At 43.3% G+C, this 27,405-nt stretch overlaps 2 protein-coding genes across 2 annotated transcripts in view; both read left to right on the forward strand.

Moving 5' to 3' along the window:
- The window catches only part of CARNMT1 (carnosine N-methyltransferase 1), a 41,086-nt gene extending 31,378 nt beyond the window's left edge, over nucleotides 1-9,708 (forward strand). Inside the window, exons 7-8 of the mRNA XM_056118786.1 lie at nucleotides 6,074-6,177; nucleotides 7,149-9,708. Of these exons, the coding sequence (XP_055974761.1) occupies nucleotides 6,074-6,177; nucleotides 7,149-7,250 (206 nt within the window). The 3' untranslated portion in view covers nucleotides 7,251-9,708. The remainder of the gene's footprint in view (nucleotides 1-6,073; nucleotides 6,178-7,148) is intronic.
- A 7,036-nt stretch (nucleotides 9,709-16,744) lies between these two features.
- On the forward strand, nucleotides 16,745-27,069 carry CUNH9orf40 (chromosome unknown C9orf40 homolog). The gene is made up of 2 exons (XM_056118788.1): nucleotides 16,745-17,220; nucleotides 26,492-27,069. The coding sequence occupies exons 1-2, from the start codon at nucleotides 16,762-16,764 to the stop codon at nucleotides 26,648-26,650; spliced, it is 618 nt and encodes a 205-aa protein (XP_055974763.1). The 5' UTR covers nucleotides 16,745-16,761; the 3' UTR covers nucleotides 26,651-27,069.
- Nucleotides 27,070-27,405: the final 336 nt, after the last annotated feature.

Raw genomic sequence — 27,405 nt, forward strand, 5'->3', positions numbered from 1 at the left:
GGTCAGCCGCCTGTGCTCGGTAAGTGTCCCACCCACTGTACTATTGCTCTGCCCCCTGTTTTCTTTCTGTACGGAAACACTTGGGAGAGAGCACTTACCTCTCCCTGGAAAGCTCCTCTCCAGCAATATACAAACATATCGAGAGGAGAGTGAACAGACCAGTTGATGTGGAATAACCCTAGAGGATGAGGTAGCATGAACAAACATAAGTGGAAGATCTGCATGTTGGGTTCACTGGACTTGTATGCAGCCGTGCTCAGGCAGAGAACCTGAGGTTTAATTCATTGGAAAATATGAAAGCGAGTGTGGGTGAAATATGGCACAAGAAAAAAGGGAATCGATTCAAAGTTCGATTCAGCGTCTGCTTTGGAAGATAATTAAGCTCTCGCCCACCATCCCACTCCCTCCTCGCTGTGCGCTTCCTTACCCTTGTTTCACACAGATGCGAGCCGTGTCTCCCACTCTCTAAGTGGTATGCACCTTGAAACTTCTCTTGTTTAGTTTTTGATGTGTTTCTTAGAGAAAACATACACTTTAGGCCATGTGAGAAGTTCAAAGGGCTAGACTGTGTGTACCTGACCTGCATGTGCTCATCTCACACGGTCCCCTGGGCATCACTTTGGTGACCAAACAGCATGGCTAGAGTGGTCCAGGAGCCCCCCCAATACTGCTGAGCTGAGTAAGCTGAGCATTGTAACGTCAGGCCCTGTAGCATCTTTTTAAAAAAAATTTTAATAGTGAGACATCATGAGGTACAGTTGCAGACTTACACATTTTTGTGCTTGGGTTTCAGTTATACAATGATCAAATAACCATCCCTCCACCAGTGCCCATTTCCCACCACCACGGATCCCAGTATCCTTCCCACCCCCCACGCCCCCATCCCATCCTGCCTTTGTGGCAGGGCATTCCCTCTTGTTCTCTCTCTCCTTTCGGGTGCTGTGGTCTGCAAAAGAGGCTTTGAGTGACAGTCCTGTTCGGTCTATAGTTTACTCTCAACACGCATCTCCCATCCTGGGAGGATCCTCCCAACACCCTCTATTTGGTGTTCCCTTCTCTGTCTGAGCTCCCTTTCCCCCTAGCATGTGTGGTTGGCCTCCAAGCCATGGAGTAAAATTCCTGGTACTAATCTCGGCCATTCTTGGGTGTAAGTTTCCTATTTTGTTCCTTTATGTTCCCCAGATGAATGCAATCTTTCTACGTCTATCCCTCTCTTTCTGAGTCATTTCGCTTAACATGATACTTTCCATGTAGTACCACTTGTATGTAAATTTCATGACTTCGTCTTTTCTAACAGCTCTCTGTAGCATCTTGAGTGCCCCATGAGCCTGGCTTTGGGGTCAAAATAAAAGATTCATGGCCTGACTAGAGTAAAACAAAGTTGTTAATTAGAAAGCAGTTAAGCTTTGTTTTCTTCCTAAAAAAATCTCTCTTTTATCAGAAACTCTTAGAACCTCAGGATATAATGAATTTGTACTGGGTATGGCAATGGGGCCCACTGTGGGCTCTCTGCTTCTTCCCAGACCGCTATCTCTGGAGCACTGTTTTCTGGTACATCAGGGACTGGTATTTTTCCTTTTTCTAGCCCTGACATCAAATCTTCTTTCCAAATGTCACTGCTGCTTTGTAGTAGGAAATGATCTGTTAAAAAAATGTTAGGATAATTAGATATACAAGAGACAAAAGACTGATTAATGTTAAGATACAGAAGTAATATTTCATACTGATGCATTAAGGAAAAATACAAGGAGATATATTAAGCTTTTAAGTGGTTGACTGTATTAGGACTAGAGATAGTTCTGGTTTTACTTTTGTTTATTTTTTGGTTGTTTCAGTTTTTTTTAAAAAATATAAGCTTGCATCATATTTGCGATCAAAGAAAAAAATAGTTTTTACTTTTTTTGTTAGGTCCATTAAAAGAATATGAGGAGATCTGAGAGTTGAGAAAACGAAGAACTCCTTGAGGAGTATGCCCATGCTTTATTCATTGAAAATCCAGTGCCAGGCTAAATGCCTAGTAAATGTTCATTTAAAGAATGGGTGACTAGGTAATATGAAAAACTGCATAGCCACAAGGAAATGCAGATTAAACTATCTTTCTCCTCTTACCAAACAAATCTGTAAAAAGAAATTTGTAGGATTAAAACGCTTATTTTTCCTTTTCAAGTCATTTTCTGTATAATTGACACCATAGAACTCACATTTTTTTAAGTGAGCAGTGGGGTGCATTTTGCAAGATGGATAATCGTGTACCCACCTACCCATCATCAAGATAGGGAACTTTTCTGTTACCCACCCCGCCAAAGTACCATGGCTGTCATCATTGTAATTGATGACTGTAGATTTTTCTTTTCCAGAATATGATACCAATGGAATTATATCATAAGTTGGGTTGTTTTATTTATGCATGTGGTTGGGAGGGTCAGACTCCAAAGTACTGTTATGGGATCTGTGGCTCACTCTGGCCAGTATTCTCTCACCGGATAAATGCTAGGGCGCACCATGTGCGAGGATACAGTTGTGCTAGGTGCCCTCAGGACTTAGTGCTGGAAGCAGGGGCAGGCTGGGGATTAAACTCAGGGCCTAATGCCTGCAGTGCATGTGTGTCCTCCCTAGCCCAGTCTCAAGTCCGTTCCTTTTTTGTGCCTGACTGATTTTACTTAGCAAAATATATTTGAAATTCATCCTTGTTGCATGTTGAGTGTTCCTTTTTAACGATGAGGAATGTTCCATTATAGGAATGTACTACATTTGGTTTATTGGTTGAAGGAAATTTGGGTAATTCCTAGATTATTAGGATTATGAATAAAGTGGCTGTAAACCTGAGTGCCTTTTTTTTTTTTAAATGGGACGGCATGTTTTTATTTCCCTTGGATAAATACCTCCTTTTGCAATAGCAAGTGTGCCCATGACGAAGAAACTGCTGATGGGTCATCCAAAATAGCTGATCTGTTAATTCACTAAGGTATTAGAATAAGTACTCAACAATTTCTATAGTGAATAATGTAAAAAAAGATTACATCTCTTTCCCTCGCCTTCTTTGGATTTTGGATCACACGAGGTGGTGCTCAGGTCTGTCTTCTGGCTTTGCACTCAGAAACTGCACATTCCTGGTGGACTCAGGGAACCCTGTGGGCTTCCAGGGATCAAATTTGGGTCAGCTGCATTTAAAGCAAGTGCCCAACCCTCTTGTACTCTCTCTCTGGCCCCAGTCTTTTGGAAAATATCTTGGCAGTAAACCAAGTAAGTCAAAAAATGTTTATTCTCTTTGACCTGGAAATTTACCATCTAAGGGAATATTTGAAATATGTACACATATACCTAAGTGGGCTGGAGTGATAGCACAGTGGGTAGGGCGTCTGCCTTGCATGTGGCCAACACGGCTGACCCGAGTTTGATTCCTCCACCCCTCTCGGAGAGCCCGGCAAGCTACCGAGAGTATCTCGCCCGCACGGCAAAGCCTGGCAAGCTATCCGTGAAGTATTCAATGTGCCAAACACAGTAACAACAAGTCTCAAAAAAAACATGGAGATTTTACTGGACCCGCTCGAGCAAATTGATGAACAACGGAAGGACAGTTTGACAGTTTTTGACAGTTTGATATCTAAGTACTGTTCCTAATAGAAGACTGTAGTACATAACACCACAACTGTAATGGTGATTTTGTTGTGAAAATAACAAATGCTGGTTGTACTTTCTACTGTCCTAAGTTTCATGATGGATACAAAAAGAAATTTAAAGGCTAGAGAAGATATCTTGTACATTAAAATGCCTGCTTAGCACACAGTAGACTCAAGTTTAATTGCCTGTACCAGCTAAAGTCCCTCAAGCTCACTGGGAGTGCTCCCTTTGTATAGAGCCAAAAGAAAGCCTTTAGCATCACCAGGAATGGCCTCCCCCAGAAATTCATTCATTCATTCATTCATCATCCTGTTATTCGTCGATTGCCTCGAGCAGGCCCCAGTAACGTCTCTTTCATCCTTGCCCTGAGATTATATTCAAGGCTCTTTAGGAGAATGAGACCCATCATTGTTACTGGTATTTGGCATATTGGGTATGCCCCAGAAATTAAAAAAAAAAATCAAAACCAGGAAGTTTAAGACTTGAATTGAATTTTATAGTCTAGTTTTTAAAAGCTATTAGTTACATGAAAAATATCATTGAGCAATGCAACACTTACATAGTTTAAGTTCATTTTAATGCAATACTGAGAGTACGAGCAGTAGAACTAGAAACTTTGATGGATTATATTAAAATTTGAGTTCAGTAAGATTTGGGGGTATTCCTGAAAATTGAGTTGGGGAAAATTGGCTCTTAGTTGTAATACTTAAAAGGGGGGGGTCATCTGGGTATATATGAATCATTAGAATGATCTTATGTAGACGAAATCAAATATTGTTGTTCGACAGCTTTTAAAGTAATGTAGGAGACACAGCAGAAGCTTTCAAGTGGGAAAGGAACTTGGGAGATAGGTAGTTCAGAGTGCACCCATGCCAGACTTGATCCTCAGCACTCCGTAGACCCATAAACATGCTGGGAGAATATTACAAATAACACTGTGTATGGCCAAAAATGAGGGAGGACTGTTACGAGGTTTTATGTATAAAAAGGCCTCAAGGACTTTGGGATGGTCATGATGTGTGTGTGTGTGTGTGTGTGTGTGTGTGTGTGTGTGTGTGCGCACACGCGTGCACGCCCAGTTCTCGTGCATGCAATTCATGTTTTACCAGTGAGTGCCATTCCTGGCCAGCATTGCTGTCATTTGAAAACACTGACATTATAGTCATAGTTTTTCTTTACTAGTTACTTATATAGGGTGAAAAGGAAAAAAGAAACCCCCAGTGATCCTAAGTGTGTTTCACAAAGTGAAGTACCTTTGAGGAGCAAAAACTTTGTCCTGTTTGCTTGCTTTTATTGCCAGTGATTATTAATATACTATATGAGTGAGGGTGGGGAAGGGATGATGATTTGATCCTGGATTTATAATTAACTCATTGAAAGATTGTCTGGGTTAGTCTTGATCTTTAACTGTGTTGAGTGATAATGTTGCCCGGATGAGCTTGATGAAAATGGTCACAGTGTGAAAGGCAGAAAGATTTAAAAAATCAGGATTGAATCAGATACTAGTTCCTTGGAAAAATAGAAAGAGAGAAAAATAAGTATAAGTTCTAGACACAGTTGTAATACTGTTATATACTTAGTTCAATATTTATGGCATGTATGTTGTATACTAAATTCATAACAAATTCATGTTACAGATGAGAGTCTTGGTGACTTGCCCGTAGCTACCTGATAGTAGCTATTAGAGCTGGGATATGAACTGTGTACTTCGGCGGCCAGTTTTAATGTCTCTTGTTCCTTTCAAGAATTTTTGTCTATTTGGAGCTGACCCAGGTTTGATTCCCAGCATCGCCTCTGATCCTCAGTGATCTCTGAGAACTACTGGGTGTGGCCCAAAAAGAAACAAAAAAATCTTGGGGACTGGAGAGTTAGTACATTGAGTTAGACACATGCAAGACAGGTGCATCTGGCCTGCCTGGATTCAGCCCCCAGCACCACATACTCTGACCACAGAGCTAGGAGTAAGAACTGAGCACTGCTAGGTGTGGCCCCACACCTATCCGTTCCCCCCACCCCCCCAAAAAAAAGCTCTTGTCTGTAATTTCTGCCATGTGTCTCCTACCCAGACTAATGAACAAGCCCTTGTTTTTCTAATGTGATAATCTATACTTGTGACAGTTGTAGTTTCTTTATAGAATCATAAGGACAGTATTCCTTCAGCATCTGGGAATTTAGTATTCTGTTTCAGCTGCTTCTGCAGCTTAGGAGTTCTAAGTGTACGCCTCGGAGAGTGAAAAAGACTGGTCTAGAGAGGGATGCTCACAGTGCAGGTCCAGTATTTGAATGTCAAATCACGGGGCTGAAGTAAGTCTGTCCATTGGCAAATGTACAGATACATTACCTTTTATGTTTGTCCTGCCTACTGCTCAGCTTACTGCACTCGAGTTTAGTCTAACACGAATTACTGTGTGTTTATATTCAAGTATTCATTCATTGTTTCTTTAAATCATAGGTCCACTTCTATACCACTTTGAAAATTTGGCAAACGAACTTTCCATAGAATTGAGCTATGAGGACATAAAAAATGTTGTTCTACAGTATGGATTCCAGGTAGAGGTAAGGATGGAATGAGGTATTACAAGAGTTTATCTTCCAGTGCATTTGAACAGCATTGGTGATAATAGGACAGTTACTAGTTTTTACCTCTTAACCTCTCTGTTTTTTCATTTATCACATGAAAACAATATTTGGCTTTTAGAATTAGAAGGATTTGGGATAATATATATGTAAAGGGGAAAGTATGATACATTGAATAAAGTGTTTAATAAGTGATATCTGGTCACTATCATAATATTGACCTTTACAGACTTTCTTCATAGACTAGGTTTATGATGGAGCAGATAAAAGTGGAGAGGCAAGTGTTAGGGGGATATTGTACTGTTCCATCTTTTCTGTCATGTGAGTTTTATTATCACAATCACAAAATCACAAATCATCCTGTTGTTCGTCGATTGCCTCAAGCAGGCCCCAGTAACGTCTCCTTCATCCTAGCCCTGAGATTATATTCAAGGCTCTTTAGGAGAATGAGACCCATCATCGTTACTGGTATTTGGCATATTGGGTACTCCACGGGGAGTTTGCCAGACTCTGCCGTGTGAGCAGGCTACATTCGGTAGCCTGCCAGTTTGTCCAAAGTAGGAATGAGATAATAAGATGTCATAATAAGGTGTCGCGCGGCCACGAATGCGTTTTATTATGTGCATGATATTTTCTACTGTGCTTCATTTGTAGATTTATTTAGAAGCATCTCATTCAGTTAAAAGATAAAACAACTGATTTATTCTTAAATAGAAGTAGGGTCCGGAGATAGAGCACAAGTGGTAGAGCATGTGCTTTGTATGTGCAAAGCCCCGACTTTTCATCCCTGGAGACGTTACTGGGCCTGATCAAGCAAATCAAGCAATCTTAGGTAGTATGTTACTATAAGGGCTATGTTTCAGTAGTGTCAGTTCCATACAAGTGCTCAGTATTTGTTAGTTACTATATTATCGTCATTAGCTTGACTGTGATTATTATTTACTTTGCAGGTAGAAAAAGAATCTGTCTTGTCAACATATACTGTGAATGATCTCTCCATGATGAAATACTACTATGAATGTGTCTTGTTTGTGGTCCGTAAACCACAGTAATGGTCTCCAGTGATATCACTAGGGGCAAAAAAAGAGCAAATGCTGAAATAAACAACTCAAAGTCAACTATCACAGTGACAGGACACAACCTCAAATCAGTGGTGCCTTCTTATTCCTAACAAAGTTTAGAAATAGCGTCTATTTTCTTAATATGTCTATTGCTTTTTCAGAAATATACTATGCCATGCATATTTGTACTAAACACGTAAAGATGGAGGAAATGACTTCAAGTACACTTTATATCCTTGAAGTCCAGAATTGTCTTTCACTAGGAAAAACTTTACCTCCAGTGTCTTCATGAAACTGTCCGTTGCAAGTCTGCCATACCTATTGACTAATAGTATTGAATTCCGTAACAATCTTGTTTTTGTTTTGTATTTATCACATGTTAATTTTAGAAGAGTATAAGGATCCTCTGTCATTCAGCATCTGGAATTGGGACTTTTATTATGGACCTAAGCTGTCTATACATATAATATGTCTATTCTTTAATCATTCATGTTATTTTTTTTCTAGCTCAGCTGAACTTAGAGAAGCATCTTTTTTTGTTTTGTTTTCAGAAATGCTAAATGATCATAGGCCAGTAAAATGAATACAAGTAAGTCTTTTGGCTGCAACTGATACTTTTTGAAAGTGTACTTATCATGGATTACTTTGAAATGTATGATATCCGATATATGATGACATTTTAATTGAGGAACAAAAGCCTTTGGTAAAGGTACTGCTAGGAAATTGGGGAAATAAAAATAAAATCTGCCCCTTAGAAAAGGTATGATTTCAACTAACACAGTTTGTCGGTGAGATGTTTACAATATTGTCTTTTCTTTAGATTGCCTGGATCACAAAAGCAAGCACTTTTTTTTTTGGTTGTTGTTAGGACAATTAAAAACCAGTCATGATAGTATTAACATGGGGAAATTTTGAACATGAAATTCAGGGAAAAATTACTACCCATGGTCTGTGTCTTCTTTTTTGTGAGCAGCACCATTAATTTCATTTTAACACCAATTTTGTTTCCCAGTAGTTGGAGCTAAAACGATGTTTGCTGCTTTAAATTTCTACCTCTAGCAGATCTTTATTGGAGGGAGTTTTCCTTTGTATTTTTAAAAAATGTTTATTAACCTTTTTCCAGTAGCTTGGAAAATTCAAGTTGACTAATGTTTCTCCTTTTCTTGGAGAAAAGGAAGTACTCTTGTTGAAAATTTTCACAGATGATTGTGATGGCATTGAAGAACCTGTATGGCAATTCGAGTAAGATAGACTTTATCTCAGTAGAGTGCTGATACCTTAAATATAATTTTTTAAAAGTAAGAATTGTAAATCTTTACATCCATATTGTAAGGTTAGGGGATTTCTTGCACAGTTTGGTTGGATCTTCCTAGTAGGACCTTTTCTGCATACTTTGAGAGCTCTCTGGGAACTTGTGGCCTTTATGACCCTGGGGCAGTAAGGTTTCCATGAAGTTAGTTTTGACATGTTAAGTTATAGAAACTTGAAATTGTCAAGATTTTTTTTTTCTTGTGTGTCCCTCAATACTTGGCAGATGTTCATTAAAAATTTTTACTATTTACCATATAAATGAACTTGAAATCAATAGAGGGAAGACAAAAAAATTTTTTTTTAAGAAAGAAACTTATAAGCAGACTAAGCATTTTTTAAAAATCGATTGAAAGGAAAGCTTGTTTTTGAATAATCGAGAACTGCTTTTTATTCACTGACTAGTATTCACTCTTTCTAGCTCATATCCAAACAAATGATCGTGTTCTTTTCAGAGAGCAAAACAGGTTGACACCAATGGGTTAGCGTTATTAAAAAGTTTGTTATTACGTTTTATACTTTTAATAATGTTACCCATATTTCTAAATTATAGCTTATACTTTAGTTAATGCTAAAAACTATTGTTTTTAATTTCCCTCAGATCATGAGTACTATTTTTTAAATGTACATTTTCATCACTTTTCCTTAGAGCTTTTGCAATTTAAATATATTCTAAACTTGAAAATTGTGGTATCAATCAATAACAGAGATGTCACTGGGAGATTTAATTTTGTATTATGTATAGTCATAGCTACTGAAGTATGTAAGCCTTAACGTTTTTTTCTTAAGTCAGCTTTATACACAAATGTTTTCATTTATTTTCATAAAGCAGGAAGAGACAGATCATTGTACTGGCTTTTTTTTTTTCCTTCTCCAATAATCAGAAATGGTGCAGGTAAGAATTTGCTAATCAAGTGAGTAAGGTGAGATATGTAAAATACAAAGAAGCTGTAATAAATCACCGTTTAAAATTAAGTTTGGGATCTGTAAAATGTACTGTATCTATATGTAATTCTCAACAGTTTCCACAAAGGCTGAATTGGAAGCTTCATGTCTGCATGAAATTTCCTATATTTTTAATGTGTATGATGGACTTAATTTTTCTGGAATATTAAACTCTGCCAATTGCTATGAAACAGTATTTGCTTCTTTGTTTCCATCTAAGTTAGTAATCACCAGATACAGGAATTTTAGCTAATACATGTATTTTTGAGTCCTTGAACTAGTCATACTGTTTATGAGGCTAGGAAAAAAATATTAACTATTTGTTTCTTGAGTATATTAAGCTCCATTAATTCTGATCTTCAGTTTTGTTAATTAACATAAAATTAGTTACAAAGAAAGCCAGTAAAGAGTTAGACAGGCACTTAGAGTGTTTTCTTCATCTGTGAGAGAATACTTCTCATACATACATCATCACCCTGTACTTGCCATTTTTGGTTTTGGCTCACATCTAGCAGTACTCAGGTTACTCCTGGTTCTGGGATCAGTTCTGGTAGGGTGCCTGGGAGAACCTGTGTGATGCCAGAGATCTAACTGGGATCAGCAGCTTATAAAGCACTATATAGCCTTCCCCACTGTATTATCTCTCTGGACCTAATACTATCATTTCAAATGGCTTTTTATCAGATTATTTGCTTATAAGTGAAATACATGAAAGCACATGGATTAAGTTTAAGATTTTTTCGACTGCTAGTGACATACATGTAATAGATGTCAAAGACATATATGTAATAGTGACCGTTTGGAATAGGTTTCAGTAGAATCTGGGGGGCAGAGGGATAGTTAAGGATGTCAAAAATTTAACAAAACAATAGATAATAGAAGAGAGGGAACAAGTAAAATTTAATTTTACTTGATGCCCTGATGTCTGTACACTGCACATGCTTGTCATCTGTTTGATAATTGCTCCCAAATGCTATGTAGAAGTGAAGTAATCCACTTGGTGTATATGGGCTGGAGTTATAGAACAGCGGGTAGGGCATTTGCCTTCACGCAGCCAACCCAGGTTCGATTTCTCTATCCCTCTCAAAGAGCCCGGCAAGCTACCGAGGGTATCCTGCCCGCATGGCAGAGCCTGACAAGCTCCCCGTGGCGTATTCGATATGCCAAAACCAGTAACAAGTCTCACAATGGAGACGTTATTGGAGCCAGCTTAAACAAATCGATGAACAATGCTACGGTATATATGCATTTTAAGTCAAGTTCCCCTCTAAAAAGACTGTTTGAAATTAACTTTGCATCCATTCCCTAGCTTAATACTGGATATTGATAATCATCTTACTTTGTCAGTATGCTAGTAAAAAGTGGCATTTAGTTTTAATGATTCGTCAGGAAACCTGAGCTATTTGCTGTAGATTAATGGCTAAAGAGCAGTATTTCTTTTTGCTTTTTTTTTGGGGGGGGGTCACACCCGGCGACGCAGAGGGGTTACTCCTGGCTCATGCACTCAGGAATTACTCCTGGCAGTGCTCGGGGGACCATATGGATGCTGGCAATTGAACCTGGGTGAGATGCGTGCAAGGCAAATGTCGTACCCGCTATGCTATCACTCCAGCTCCCAAGAGCGGCATCTTAAAGCTAGAGAAATAGCACAGTGCGTAGGGTGCTTGCCATATATGCAGCTGAGCCCACGAAGAGTAAGCCCTGAGCACCAATGGGTATGGCCCAAGAAAGAAACCCCCCCCCCCAAAAAAAATTGTATTGCAATTCTTACAGTAAATTTTATTTGTATAAGTTAGAGGCAAAGTGTATAACTGAAGTATCAAGAGATTAAAAGGAGGGGCTGGAGATACCCACTAACATACAGTGGGTGGTTCCTTGCCTTGCATGTGGCTGACCTGGGTTCGGTCTCCGGAACCCCATATGGTCCTCCCAAGTCCACCAGGAGTAATTCCTGAGCACAGAGCTAGGAATAATCCCTGAGCACTTCTGGGTATGGCCTGAAACCAAACTAACAACCCCCCCCCAAAAAAAAACCCTAAAAACAATTTCAGTTACTTAAAAAGAATCCAGAAAAATGGGTACAAAGTAACAAAAATGGAGGTGGGGTGGTCTTGAGTACAGTTCATGCCTTTCCCATGTGTAAAGAACTGGATTTGATACCAACATTGACCTCCAAAAGAAGGGAATGTGAAAGGTAAAACCACATCTAAATCCAACCATATCAATAATTTACATTTTGTCAGTACACTGTACATCCTATTTAAAATAAAAATTGTCAGAACACTTGGAAAAGCAAGACCAAATTAAATATGATGTCTTCAGGAGATACTGAATATACAAAGAGAGAGGCTTGAGCCATAGTACAATGAGTGCCTTGCAGGCACCTGACCTAGGTTTGATACCCAGCATCTTATATGGTCCCCTGAGCACTGCCAGGAGTAACCCCTGAGCATCACTGGGTAGGCCCTCCCATATATATATATAAAGAGAGTGTCCAGAGGACCCACTAGACACCAGCATTGCCAGTTCAATTACCTGGTGTCCCATCATTTGCTGTACATGATCCTGGCAGCTCTCCCATTAGCCTGGCAGCTCTGCTGTTTGCAACCCCCAGTGAAGCAAGCAATTCTAGGCAGCACTGCAGCCAGATGTAAGCAAGCACCACAAAAAAGGATGGGACACCCAGCATAGTGACTCAAAAGAATGGGCGAGTGCGACCTCTGGCAAGGCCGTGGTAGGAGCACTACTGCCAGGCCTGGGCGGCATGTGTGCAAGCACCACAATGACATAGTGGGAACCACAGCTGAGCATGTAAGTACTGCCACCTGATGCTTGAGCCCCATCGAGCATGACAGTTGAAAATATGTGAGCAACACAGCCCACACTTGAGACCTGTGAGGTCTAACAGCAGCCAAGGAGGGCAGAGTGGGGGAATTAAAAATCTAAAAAAAAATAAAGAGATGGAAAAAATATGCAGATAAAATGTAGGGTTATTTGGGGAACACAGCCAGCAGCTGCCTGGGGATCACTCCTGGTGGCGTATGGGATATTGGAGAATAAATCTGGGCCTCTGCATACAAACTTGGACTCTGGCCCCATAAGCCAAACTTGATAGAACTACACAAATAAGTTTCCTCAAGAAGAATCTACCTTCATAGCTGAACACGTTAATGTCATTTATCAATAGATAAAGTGACACATGCACACACACACACACACACACACACACACACACACACACAAATCAAAGATGTAAGCTTTGAAAAGTACTGCCAGCCACTGAGAACCAAGTTCAGCACTGTGCCCAGTATCTGTGGTTCCATACATGATGGATCATAAAACTAGATCTGGTAAATTAAAGCTTTAGACCACAAGGAATTACGTGAGAATGGAGTTAAAATCAGTAACAAAAATAAATGAGAAACAAGACACTTGGAAAGTTAAATAAATAAAAAGGTAAAAATCACCAAGGAAATTACAAAGAATGTATTTCAGGGGCCGGGTAGGGCATTTGCCTTGCATGCAGCTGGCCATCTGGTTTCAATCCCTAGCATCCCATATGGTCCCACAAGCACCACCAGGAGTCATTATTAGCTAAGTGGAGAACCACGAGTAACCCCTGATCATAGCTGAGTGTGACCCAAAAAGCAAAAAAAAAAAAAAACAAACCCCAAATGTCTTAAATACATTTCCTAGTTTCAAATGTTTGTATTTGAAAAGGGGAAAAAAGCTAAGATTAGTAACATTTTGGTTTGGGGGCTACCCTTACTGGTGGTCATGTCTTATTCCTTGTTGTGTGCTTGGGAATCACTTAGAGTGCTCAGGGGACCATATGTGATGACAGGGATTGAACCTGGATCAGCTGTACGCAAGGCAAGCTCCTTAACTCCTGAACTCTTTCCCGCTCCTAGAATCAACTTCAGTAGCCACTGTATGTAAAGAAAAGGAAAATAAACCCAGATTAAGTAGAAGTCAATCAGTGAATGCGCCAGGAGATTGACAAAATGTCAACATAGTTGACAATTTGATTGTGAATATGATTGTTATTTACACCTGGAAGTGAAGCACACTCAGGCTCTCTGAGCACCTTCTTTGTGTGTCTATTTTAGGCAATATCCAGCAGTAGGTTTTCATTGCCCTGGTATTGCTTGCAGCAGTGCTCATGAGACCATGAGCTTCCAGAGATTGAACCTGGGGATCGGACCTTAAGCTCTCTGTCTCTTCATGGGCCTTTTAAAGAGACTTCAAAGCAGCAACAATGAACTCAATCCAGAAACTAGAAAAAGAAAGAGGTAGGATGGTGTAAGAAGGTGTAAGTAATTTACAAAAATTACTAAATGCCTAAGAATAAACCTATGAAAAGGTATCTAAGTTGTTTCTGCTTTTGGTTTATGGGCCACATGTGATGGTGGTGAGTTACGGTCCCAGAACCCAATGGGGTATTGGGGATCAAACCTAGATCAGCCATGTGCAAGGCAAGCACCCTACCCGCTGTACTCTCTCTCCAGCCCAGGACATCTAAGTTCTTTGAGTTAAAAAGTTGGGGTGGGGTGTAGGTTTCTCTACAGGTACCAAAGAATTACTATCAAACATAGAGATGAAGATTTGTTTTGTGCCAACACAACGGACCAACTAGTCAAACTGAATAGAGCTCCCACAGGGTATTTCTGAAAACCTAGCTTGCATGAAAAGAGTCAGCAGCAGTGCAAAAAGGACAAATCAAGAGTATTAAGAAAACTTGTCATTTTCATATTGTAAATTTTGCTTTATTTGGCTGGTGGCCAGGTTTTATTCCTGACATGCCATAGTCCCTCGAGCACTGCTGGGAATGGTCCCAAAACCAAAGAGGGAAGGAACACTCTACCCTCCCATGGAAGCTGACCACGGGGAACATGGTGGGCACTAGAACATTGGCGGAGGGAAATCTGCCATTGGGGGAGGAGATGGAAACTTTACCACTCATAAATGGTAAATCATGGTGCTAAAGTGAAATTTAAAAATAAAACTACAGTGGACTTCATAGAATTGGTTATGAATAAAATTAAAATTTGGCCATACCATATGTCGGCACGAATTTGTAGAACTGTAACCCTCATGTACTGCTGGTCAGAGGGTAAAATGGTACAGAGTCTTTTGAAAGCCAGTTTGGTGGCTTGTTAAAAGTTTAATCGCAGGACAGGGTGGGGGTAGTGGGAGGGATGCTGGGACCGTTGGTGGAAAATGGGCACTGATGGAGGAATGGGTACACGATCATTGTATGAAATGCAAGCATGAAACTTTGTGAGTCTGCAGCTGTACCTCACGGTGATTCACTAATAAAAAGTTTAAAAAGTTTAAACACGGGGCTGGAACGATAGCACAGAGGGTAGGGCGTTTTCCTTGCACGCGGCCGACCCGGGTTTGATTCCCAGCATCCCATATGGTCCACTGAGCACTACCAGGGGTAATTACTAAGTGCAGAGCCAGGAGTGAACCCTGTGCATCACAGGGTGTGATCCAAAAAGAAAAAAAAATTAAGTTTAAACACAGGCCCGACTGGTAGTATATTGGATAGTATATTGGTGGGCACACTGCCCACCAGGTTCGATCCCCAGCATCCCATATGATCCTGAGCACTTTCAAGACTGATTCCTGAGTGCAGAGCCAGGAGTAACCCCTGAGCATCGCCAGGTGTGACCCAAAAGAGAAAAAAAAAGTTTAATTTTGAACGTATACATCCACCTTAGGATCCGGCTATTCCATTCCTAGAAGAATGAAAACCTTAGAGAAAAGAAAACGTAACAGCCAAACAGAGCCTTGCCCACTTTGTTCTCTGAAGCCTTATCTGTACCAGCTGGAGGCAACCTGTCAACAGGCGAACAGCTAAATTCTGCCACACTCATAAGATGGAATATTGCTTGTCAAAACGGAACAAGTAAATCTCCTTTTGGAAACCTCAGGATACTTTTGTTGTTGAGGGACAGAAGACCAAGTGCAAATGATTTACTATATGGTTGACTTTATATCAAACTCTAGAAAATGCCAATTTGTCATTAATGATAGAAATTAAGCCAGTGGTGATTTGGTGGGGTAGAAGGAGATAGTAAAATAGGGCAAGAGGGAACTTCTAGGGGTGATGATTGTCATTATCTCATGATTATGATTTCACAGACGTATGTTGAGTTTCCAACAATACATACCTTTAGTAATGTCAAATTTATGTTGAGTTTCAAGAAGGCTGTGAGAAACCGGGATATCAAAAAATCACTTGCCCGGTCACACACGTATAGATGGACGTTAAAATTACAAAGATAAACAAAGGAATTATTCACTCAATATCCAAATAGGATTTGGAATGGGAGGTCAGGAGATGTTAGCGGGAAGGGCATGTCACGTTCTACCTCTCTGAAATTGGGGGAAATCTCATCGCAATCCCTTTCATTTTATTTCTGGCTTTCAGGTCATATCCATCCGTGCTTACTCCTAGCTCTGCACCCAGGGATTAATCTTGGCGGTGCTGGGGGTGGGGATACAGGATGCTGAGGATGCAGGGCATCCTACCCCAGCATCCTACCCCGTTGCAAGGTCGCTAGGGGCCCCTAACATTAAGTGTTTCCTCTCGGTCCCAGCCTCCAAGAGGCGGCTCCAGATAAGAGAATATTCTTGATACCATTTCCTTTTACGGGTCTGAAGCCAACACCGCGTTAGGGAATTCCCCGTTCGCCCGCCAGCCCAACCTGGCTCTTCTCCGTGCCTCCAAAAATCATCAACAAACAGCTAAGGTCACGCCCTCGGCGGGGCACCGCAGCCAGCCAGCCAGCCAGCGACCTTGAATAAACCCGCCGCAGGCCGCCCCGCCCCTTTCCCCGGGCTCTCGGCGCGCACTTCCGGCCGCGGGGGCGCACGGGAGCGCGCGCCGCCCGGCTCCACCAATCAGCGGGCCCGCCGCCCCGGGCGCCAGTGCGCCCGCGCCCGCGCCCGCGCCCGCGCGCGCGAGCGTTCCGTGCGCAGGTTCGAATCTCCGCCGCTTCGCGGTTGCTCGCCAACGTCCGGCCGCACCTCGGGCGGCGAATCCCGGCCGCCCGGCCCCGCCCTGGCCCGGGCCCCGTCGGGGACCGCCGCCGCCGCCGCCGCCGCCGCCGCCGCCGCGCCCACTCGGGGTCCTGGCCCGCCCCACCCCCTCCTCTCGAACCCGCCCCCCCGCCGCCCCCACAGCCCTCGGCGCTCGGCCGCCCGCGCCGGCCGGGTTCCGCCCGCGCCCCCGGGGCCCATGGCCAAGCGGCGTGCGGCCGAGCCGCTGACGTTCCACGTGCCCTGGAAGCGGCTCCTGCTCTGCGACGTGCCCGAGGAGCCGCCGCCGCCGCCGCCGCTCTGGATCCCCCCTCCCGGGCAGCCCCGCGGCGCCCCGGAGCCGCCGCCGCCCCGGAAGCGCAAGATCGACGCGGGGCCCATGGCCGAGCCGGCGGCGTCGCCCAGCAAGCGCCGCGAGGGCGGGCGGCCGGGCGGCCCGGGCGGCGCGGGGGAGCCGGAGCGCCGCGGCCTGGACCTCGGCGGCCCGACGCCGCCGCCGCCGCCGCCGTCGCTGCTGCCCGAGCGGCCGCGCCGGGGCCCGGGGGAGGAGCCGCGGGGCGCCCGGCCCCCGAGGGGCGGCGGCGGCCGCGGCGACGACGACGGGGCGGGGCGCGGAGAGCCCCCGCGGGGAGACGTCTGGGGGGCCTCGCCGCGCCAGGTAGGACCCGGGACCGGGGGTGGGCGCGCCCGGCGGGGTCCCATTCTCCCGAGACCCTCCCCCCCTTTTTTTTTTTAATTTCTAGGCGCCCCCCCCACCCCCTCGAGGCAGGAAGCTCCGACGTGGACCGCGCGCTCCCGCTTCTCTAAGGGGTCGGGCTGGGGGGCGCCCCTCCTGGGGCGGGGGGCGCGATGCTTTCGGAAGAGGAGTGAGTGGGAGACACGGTCCCCCCCACGCCAACCCCCTCGACGGCGGCGTCGGTTGCGCGGTCCCGGGCTCGGGGGTCGCCGCGTCCCGGCTGCGGGACGGGACGTCGTCTCGCGGGATCGGTGGTCGCGCTCCCCCCGGAAGGGGCGGGGGGCGTCGGGTTAAGCGTCTGGGGGTGGGGGTGGGGGTGGGGGGGGCGCGGGCGCGGTATAGGGCTGCGGTCCGTTGTTTTCGGAACCGGAGGCCCAGACTCCGCTGGGTAGTGGGGGGATGGAGTTGGACGCACGAGGCTGTACCGGCCGAGGGGGATTCCGTGTGATACCCCCGGAGTGAGCTGGACCTGGTGCGGGGCTGGGCTGCTGTCCTAGGGATGTGGCCCGTTGCACGTCCCCGTTCCGAGTAGCTCCAACAGCCCGAGGGACCCCCCCCCCCCCCCCACTCATCACTCAGGAGGACCGGATCGTTGAGTAAGACATGTGCATTATTTATTTATTTATTTTTATTTATTTATTTATTTATTTATTTTTTGCTTTTTGGGTCACACCTGGCAATGCACAGGGGTTATTCCTGGCTCTGCACTCAGAAATTTCTCCTCCTGGCGGTGCTCAGGGGACCCTATGGGATGCTGGGAATCGAACTCAGGTCGGCCAGGTGCAAGGCAAATAAATGCCCTACCCGCTGTGCTATAGCTCCAGCCCCATATTTATGTATTTTTTTTCTTTTTTACTTTTTTTTGTTGTTGTTGTTTGGTTGGCTTTTTTTTTTTTTAACCTTTTGGGAAGAAAAAGAAACTCCTTTTGGGTTACACCTGATGATGCACAGGGGTTACTCCTGGTTCTGTACTCAGGAATTACCTCTGGCGGTGCTCAGGGGACCATCTGGGATGCTGGGAATCGAACCGGGGTCGGCCGCGTGCAAGGCAAATGCCTTACCCGCTTGTGCTATCATTCCAGCCCCCAGACATGTGCATTATTTCCTTGCACCCGTTTTGCTTTTTTACCCCAGTTCTTCCTCACCCCCCCCCCCCCCAACATAGCGGCTATTGGAAAATTCAGCATTTGTGGCACACATCTGTTTACTGGCACACCCAGAAATTTAATGCCGCCTCTTTGGTCTTTCTGGGCCAACCGACCGAGAGGGCGTTTGAAATGGCAAAGTGAAATGATGGACTGAACTCTTTTCGGCTAAGAAAACCAGTTGGCGTCTCTCTCCAGTGTCTTAAGTAACTTGTGCGTGCTTACCGGTCAAGTATCTTCCATACCTACCCACCGTCCAAAACTCAGGTTCCTTTGGCATGACTTTGGTTGTTACAGGCCCAGTAATTTTTAATTTAGGATAGATTTTCCTCTAGTCACCGGAAATTGTTCTTTAAGGGTGATCATGATGTTAAGTGGTTTCGGTAAAATTGTCAATGGTAAATATTTTCTGCTTCAGAATTGAGGCCCAGGATGTGGGTCAGTGGAAGAGCGCCATCCTTTCATATGTGAGACAGACTCTGGTCAGATCCCCAGTATGGGGTGGTAGTGGAGGGGATTTTGTTTGTATTGTATATTTTAGGTATAGGTTTTTTTTTAATTGAAGAATCTTTTTATTTATTTATTTTTAAAATTTTATTAGTGAAACACCATGAGGTACACTTGTAGACTTACAAACTTTCGTGCTTGGGTTTCAGTTATACAATGATCGAACACCCATCCCACCACCAGTGCCCATTCTCCACCACCATGGGTCCCAGTAATCCTCCCACCCCCCATGCCTACCTCCCACCCTGCCTCTGTGGCAGGGCATTCCCTTTTGTTCTCTCTCTCCTTTTGGGTGTTGTGGTCTGCAAAAGAAATATTTATTTTAGGCACCGTGGTTTGCAATACTGTTACTGGCAAGGTTTCTTGCATAAGTCATTCCATCGCCACCCCCTCCACCAGAATCTGTTTCCCTTCACCATTGCCCCAGTGTCACCCGACCTGTCCTATGTGCCCCATTCTCCCCACCATCAGCTTCCTGCTGTCTACCAATTCTCAGGTTCTGTTGCCCTTCGGGCATTTGTTACTCCCCTATTGTATTTCTTTATACCTGAAGTAGGAAAGGATCGTGCTTTGTCCCTCTCTTTTGAACTTGACTCCGTGTGATGAACTTCAAATCCATACTCCCCCACCCTCCCATCCCCTTCATGTAGCAACAAATGGCATATTTGCATCTTTTGTACAGCAGAGTAGTGTTCTGCTGTATATGTACTGTAGTTTCTTTGACTAGTTGTCTGTGTTGTTGAACATTCAGCTTGTTCCCAGGTTTGAACTATTGTGAATAGGGTTGCAATGAGCATTGGAGTGCAAATATATTTTCTGGATAGAGTTTTTGGGTGTTTGGGAGTGATTTCAAGAAGTAGAATTGCTGGGTCATGTGGAACCGGTGTCTCTTCATAGTATTTCTGATGTCCCACCCATATATGTGCTTGTCTTTACTACCAGATTATAGTCCCTGTGTGTGCTATGCTAGAAATTGATAAACCAGAAATATGGAAATGGCAGATAAGCAAAGGAGAGCTTATTCACTAGACTGAAAAGATGCCTCGTAAAAATCCATTCGTCTCCTGTATCTACACAGCTGACTCCTGATACGAAGCTTGTCAATAGTCTCAACCCCAGGAAGAGTACGATGGGCTCTGGGGCTTCCTTTTTCACCAAGACTAGTCCCTTGTTCTCTTATTTTGGTACAAACCCGGAGTCCTCCTGTTCCTTGATGTATTTATTTTTTGTTTGTTTGTTTGTTTGACACCTGTCAGTGCCCAGGGCTTACTCCTGGCTCTGTGCTCAGGAATCCCTTCTGGCAGGGTTTAGGGAACTATATGGAGTGGCGGATTGAACCCAGTTGCCCGCATGCAAGGCAAGCACCTGACTCGCCATTCTATCACATCAGTCCCTCATGTTCCTTTCTTTGCCAGGTCGTGTTTCTTGAGTTGCCTCTCTTATGCAGACTTTGGAGAGGTGCATGTTTCTTCAGCTTCCCGTTTTACTTCTACCTCCGAAAACTTTTTTTTTTGGAAGGCTTAAGGGTTTTATAGGTAATTACTAAAGGAAAATGGGATATAATAAATACATGCAAAAGTTAAAAAAAAAAACTTCTCCCCCCCCCCCCCCCCAATTCACGCAGTAAATATCCTCTTAGTTCTCATTGCATTCAAAAGAGCATACGAGGGGCTGAACGGCAGATAGGGTACTTGCCTTGCACGGCCATGTGCAAACCTGGGTTCAGTTCCTGGCAGCACTTATGATCCTCCAAGTTCTGCTCCAAGAGATTCTGGAGTACAGAGCCAGGAGTAAGCCCTAAACACCACGGGGTTTGTCTCCCTAGCCCCCACATATCGGAGAGTTGAAAAACAAAAAGTTACAACAGAGATTAAAAAGGAGCTTGTTCCTTACCCATTCTTAATATCTCATTTGCGACAACTTTTTTTTTTTTTTTTGGTTTGTGGGTTATGTCCAGCAGTGCTCAGGAATTATTCCTGCCAGTTCTTGGGGTACTACCATACAGGATGCTGGGAATCGAACCCTGGTCAGCCGCATGCCGGACAAACACGGTACTCGCTATATGATCTTTCCATCCCCAGGAAAACATTTTAGACAGAATACATGATACCTCATTCCTCTTGTAGAATCTCAGGAATTTCTTGTTTGTTGGGGAGCCACTTCTGGCTGTGCTACGGAATTACACCTGGCAGGGCCCAGGGAACCTTCTGGGGTGCCTGGTATAGAACCTGGGTCAGCTGCATGCAAAGCACATGATGCTCTGTTACCTGTCCTTCCCTCTGCACTCTTGCTCCAACCCCAGGAGTCTCAGGAGTTTTTTGAGTTGTTTCAGATGTTTTTGTTTACTGGACAATTGAAGTAAAACCGGTTATTTATTAAGTACTTGTTTTGTTATTATTAGTGTCACCTTGTGCGGATTTATTGCTGGGGCTGATTTTTACTGCTAAATGTACGGGTGAGGGGGGAGATGCTACATGCGCAGGGACTGTGGTGCTAAAGGTCGAATCTGAGGTTCCCACCTGAAGCAACTATTGTAGCATTTTGGGTCATCTCTCTTGTCCTGTATTTCACTTTTAATTTTTCTTTCAGTTCCTAGAATCAAACATGCATGGCAATTGTTCTGCCACTGAGCTGCATCCGAGGCCCTCATATTTCCTTTAGAATGTAGGCAGTTTTTTTCTATTACTTAGGGAGAGAATGACTTATAGGCTCTTTTATATAATACATAGTAATACTGAGCAACTGTAAAAGGTAAAGGTAAGGTAAAGGCCCTCCCGTTGATCGTCGATTTGCTCGAGCGGGCCCAGTAACGTCTCCATTGGAGACTTTGTTGTTACTGGGTCTGGCATATCGAATACTCTCGGTAGCTTGCCGGGCTCTCCGAGCACTGTAATATTAAGATTTAATTTGCGTTAAAAAAATCCAAGGAGAAAGCTGGTTAAGATGGAGATCTCTGGTGCTAGAATTATAGGTACCCAGTTCTTTCTGAGGGCAAATATTTTAAGCCACTAAATTATACTTATGTGCTGTGTTTTTTTCCTTTTAGACACACCCAGCTGTGCTCAGGGATCACTCTTGGTGATGCCCAGGGAACCCACTGTATTCTCCTGCTCTACTGATGTCCTTTAAAGACCTTTTTTTGTTTTGGGGCCACACGTGACAATCGGTGTTCAGGTGGAGCTTTACCATGGATCCTGCTTGCAAATTCTTTACCATGGATCCTGCTTGCAAATTCTGTGTTCCAGCATGGGGGACTATCTCTAGTTCCATTAAGGCCTTTTTTCCCTTTTAAAAATTATACATACATATTTGTGTGTATGTGTGGGAATACACGCATTTAAGTAGTGGTTTAAATACTGTTGGTGGTAGAGTTTCTTTCCTCCCCCTACCTCGGTTTTTGGGCCACACCCAGCTGTACTAGGGATTACTCCTGGTAGTGTTCGGGGTTCCATGTGCAGGTGTCGGGGATTGGGTCAGCTGTGTGCAAGGCAAATGCCTTACCCACTGTACTATCTCTCCAGCTCCCAGTGATAGGCTTTCATGCATAAAACGCTAGCGCCATACCCATTATCTCCCCACCACCCATTCTCTGACCCATTCCCCCATGCTTGCTTCTGTAGGCCAGTTCTCAGTAGATTGTCTTTGGGTGTTTGTTTCCTTAGTGTGTTTCTTTATATCCCACGTCTAAGAGGGAATTGATTACGTGTCTATCCTCTTCCTTTAGACTAATTTCACTCAGCATCACACTTTCCAGATTCATCCACGCCACAGCAAATTGCATGATTTTGTCTTTTTTTTCTCTTGAGGGGGCAGGATCAGGCCATAGTCGGCAGTGCTTAGCGTTTCCTGCTAGATTTGCCCTCAGGGTTCACTTCTAGTGGGGCTCAGGGGACAGTCTGAGGTGCTGGGGCCTCCTCTTGGGTCAGCTAAGGCACCCTGCTGGCTGAACTGTTTCAAGTCCCAGTTTTATCTTGTCTTTTTTCATTTATTTTTCATAAGGTTGTTCACAATAGTTTCTCACATTTGATATTCACACCAATCCCACCGCCGCTACACCTTCCCACCACCATATTTCAAATGTTTCCATCCCAACCCTCAAACTCTGCTCCCACAGCAGGACCTGAATAATTTATCTTGTATTGCTTGTTATGACTATTTCACTAAAAACGATCCAAAACATTTCCTTAGAGGGGAAAGAGTAAAGATTATTGTATTAAATAGGAGATTAAGACCCAAGAATAACTGAGATCAGTACCAGGAGGATTACTCCATAGCTTAGAGGCCAGCCGGGCGTTCTAGGGGAAAAGGCAGCTCAGGAGGGAGCACCAAATAACGGGTGTTGGGAGGATCCTCCAGGGTGGGAGAAGAATGCTGAAAGTAGACTATAGACCGAACATGATTGCCACTCAGTACCTCTATTGCAAACCACAACAACCAAAAAGAGAGAGAGAGAGAGAACAAAAGGGAATGCTCTGCCACAGAGGGAGGGTGGGATGGGGGTGATGAGGGTGGGTGGGAGGGATACTGGGATCCATGGTGGTGGAAAATGGGCACTGGTGGAGGGATGGGTATTTGATCATTGTATAATCGAAACCCAAGCACAAAAATGTGTAAATCTACAACTGTACCTCATGGTGTTTCACTAACAAAAATTTTAAAAAAAGATTATTGTATTTCCCCTGGAGCCATTAAGCCCTTGTACAAAAGATTATTAATATGTTGTTAAAGGTTGAGCCTGTGTGTTTTTATATCTCTGTATCTATTTATATATATATATATTTGTCCCCCCATCCCCAAGATTGGTTTCCTTTTGCTTTACACCCCATCGAATGCGGTTTGCTACTCTTGGTACACCAGAGATGTTGCGTGGCTGCGCTGCACTCTAGGAATTCAAAAATTTTAGATATGATTATACAACTGAGGCTATTTTATTTTTACCTGGACGTTGACTTTGGGGTCCAAAGGTATCGATACCGCGTGTTGCTCTCTTCCAGGAGATTTTTCTGAGTCTCTGGATCATGGCTGTTAATGAGTTTCTGTGGTGCCAGAGGCAGCTCGTGGCATGACTTCTGGGCTACTGGAAGCACAGGGAGATGGAGGGGTGTTGTCCGTTCCTAACTCCGTGTGAGCCTGGAGATTTCAGTCACAAGTCCCACGTACCTGGGCTTTTCAGCAGAGTCACTCATGGATGAGGCTTGTCTGAGCCAGTGAAGATCTGCCGTGAGCTTGGTGGCAATTGCGTTCTGGAGGTTCTTGGCTGCTGGGACTCTGTTGGGGGATGCGCAGAGGGAGGGCAACTCACCCACCCCATGCTGGGTGGCCCCTTAGGAGACAGCTCGTGCGGGGTCTGGAGGGTGTCACTCACTCTGAGTTGCTCTCTTTCATCTTGTCTTATGGTCATAAATAGTATTCCATTGTATGTAGACTTTAGTTTTTTTGGCCCATCGTCCCATGTGTATACATAGATCATTTGAAAACTAGTTTTTTCCATAGGCAGGAAATGGATTTGTTTTTATTTATTTATGTTTTTTGCTTATTGAAATGAAATTTTTCACTGCTTTTTTGTGAATATATAGCATTTTTATTCTAGTGTTTATATTCCCAAAAGACTAATGATACTTAAACCATTAGCAGCTGAGGCACTACTCAACATTTTGTTTCGTTTCTTTTGGGTCACACCTGACTGTTTTCAGGGCTTACTCTTTATTCCTCTTGATTTTGCTCAGGGGACTATATTAAGTTGAGTTGGCCAGTGCAAGGAAAGTACCCTACCCACTCTAGCCCTCGAATAAACGTAGATTTTATTTATTTATTTATTTATTTATTTATTTATTTGGCTTATGGGTCACACCAGGTGATATTTAGGGCTTATTCCTGGCTCTGTACTTAGGGATCCCTCCTGGAGGACTCGGGGAACCTTATGGGGTTCTCGGGATTGAACCTGGCTCAGCACAGTACCTACCCACTGTACTATCACTCCAGCCTCAGTACTCAATAGACATTTTTTGGTTTGGGGGCTCCACCCAGAAGTATAAAGGACTTATCCTGGCTTTCTGCTCAGGGATCAGTCCTGGCAGAGCTCAGGGGTAGCAAAGATCGAACTTTGGTTATCTCGGTGTAGAGAAAGCTCCTACCTGCTGTACTCTCTCTCTAGTAAATTGACTTCTTGTAGCTGTTGAGACATTCATTGACCGTGCTCTGGAAGCATAAAATAATTGCCAGAATTTTAAACATGGTGTGATAGAAAGAATATGATCATTTAAAAAATAATTATATGTTAGAATAATATTTTGGATATGAGGTTAAAGTAGTTTAATTTTATATTTTTATACTGCATTTACTAAAACATTTTAAATTATGTGGCTCCATTCTATTTCTGTTCTACAGTACCGCTGTACCAAGTATGAATCTGAAGATCACCATGTAGAATAGAATAGGTATAATAATCGATCTAGGCTTCAGCAACTTCAAAATGGTCACCAGGGAAACTTGTATAGATAATGCTTCCTTTGCTCAAGTATTTTGAAGATGCTTTTGAAGTCTTGCCAGGCATTGAAACATCAGCTTTTCTCTAGAGTACAACACAGTTTTGTAATCAGAATAAGCTGTTGAGTCTCCAGAGATGGTTCTCCCTTGGGTTTATTGATTTTCGTGTGTTGATGTAAAAGTCATGCCTCATACCAGTGGCACCTTCTATAAACTGTTAAGTTTGAGATTTTTATTGCTAATATCTAATACTAGTTTCTAATTCTTTCTAGAAAGTTGCTGAAGCATCTTAACTTAAACCCTTAAAATACTAAGCTTTAGGAAAACGACCAAAAATAAGTTATAAGAGGCATGATTTAAAATGATTTTCCTCACTGAAGAGTAAAACATTAAGTCGAAAAGCAGGAGAAAAATGTTACGAGAGATACTCTTCGAGGAAATTCTTTTAAAACTTCTTATACTATCTCTCTGTCTCTCTCTCTCTTTGGTATTTGGGCCACACTCAGAAGTGCTCAGGGTTTATTCCTGGCACATTGCTCAGGGATTAATGCTGGCAGGACTTGGTGGGAGGGGACTGTCGGATTCAACTTTAAAAGGTCTTGTAGAAGGCAAGCTGCCCACATACTGTCGTCGGCCCAGGCCACTTAGACATTCTCAAATCCATGAAAATACAAAGATTTACTGAGTCCATAAGATATTTCAATTAGATTTGGAAATGCATTTTTTGTTGCAGATGCAGAGTCAAAGGCTTCAAATTCTGATTATGTATTTGCTTTTAAAACAAACAAACAAACAAGGTTTATTATTATTATTATTATTATTGTTTTGTAGTTTTGGTTGGGGGGGGGGCCCTTACCCAGCAGTGCTCAAGGCTCTTTCTGGCTCATGTGCTGGGCTCATATTTGACTTGGACCACACGTAGTACCAGTACTCAGACCTTCGCCATTGTGCATGCAGTGCAGATGCTCCGACCCGTTGAGCCATCCCTCCAGTCCAAAGAGGGTTACTTTTTCAATGTCACTAACCTGCTTTCATATCTTTTCTTCCGTCCAAAGCTCAATGAAGACTTTTGGCAGTATAACACCTTCCAGTACTGGCGGAATCCTTTACCACCTATTGATCTGGCAGACATTGAAGCTATAACTGAGGACAACCTGGCCAAAGCAAAGCTCCAGGACAAGAATGAAGAGGTCGAGGTTGACATGGAATCCTGACAGCAGGAACTGAACAAATGGATTTCTCTGACTCAGAAGAAATCCTGTAGTGAATTTATGTATTCTTACGGAAAAGAGTTATTTTCTGTACTTGATGTGCTGTCATTCCAAACCTGGAAGATGAGGAAAAGGTGTTTTAAAGTTGAATATCTGTGGTCACTACTGAACCTCCCAGCAGAGGTTTTGTCAGGAATCTAGTGCAGTTACGGGGGACGTATTTTATGTGTGTGTTCTAAAGAGTTTTGTTTAGGTTACAAATTTGGTGATACTGATATTAGAAGAGGAATTTGGATAGTTTTGGAAATAGATGAAAAACATTCAAATTTTCCTCTCGTTTGCACCAAAAAAGTTTGTTTGTGATACCTGAAATAAATATTGTTTTATAATAATTGTTAATAATAAAATGCTTTCTAATTTTACCGGTTTTTCTTAGTTGACTTCACAGCCAACTTAAATATCTATGCAAACTGAAAATGCGGGACTTTCTTTCTGAAAGCTGGTATTGTTTCAAAAGAACTTTCTAAATGTGAAGATTTCTATTTCAGTCAGATGTTTGCATAATTTCCAGTGTTTGGTATAGTTAGATTCTGCTATGGGCAGTCAAAAATAAAGAACAGTGAGAAATTAGTAGGCGCTTTCCCCTGCCCTCTTTTCCCAGAGAAAAAGAAGTTTATCACATTTCTTAATTTATTGGTTTTGAATTGTTTTCACGGCATGTTTTTTACTGCGCGTTACTTTAGACTTGTAGTTCTCAA

Source organism: Sorex fumeus, unplaced genomic scaffold, assembly GCF_029834395.1.
Source record: "Sorex fumeus unplaced genomic scaffold, SorFum_2.1 ptg000038l, whole genome shotgun sequence".
Classification (NCBI taxonomy): Eukaryota; Metazoa; Chordata; class Mammalia; order Eulipotyphla; family Soricidae; genus Sorex; species Sorex fumeus.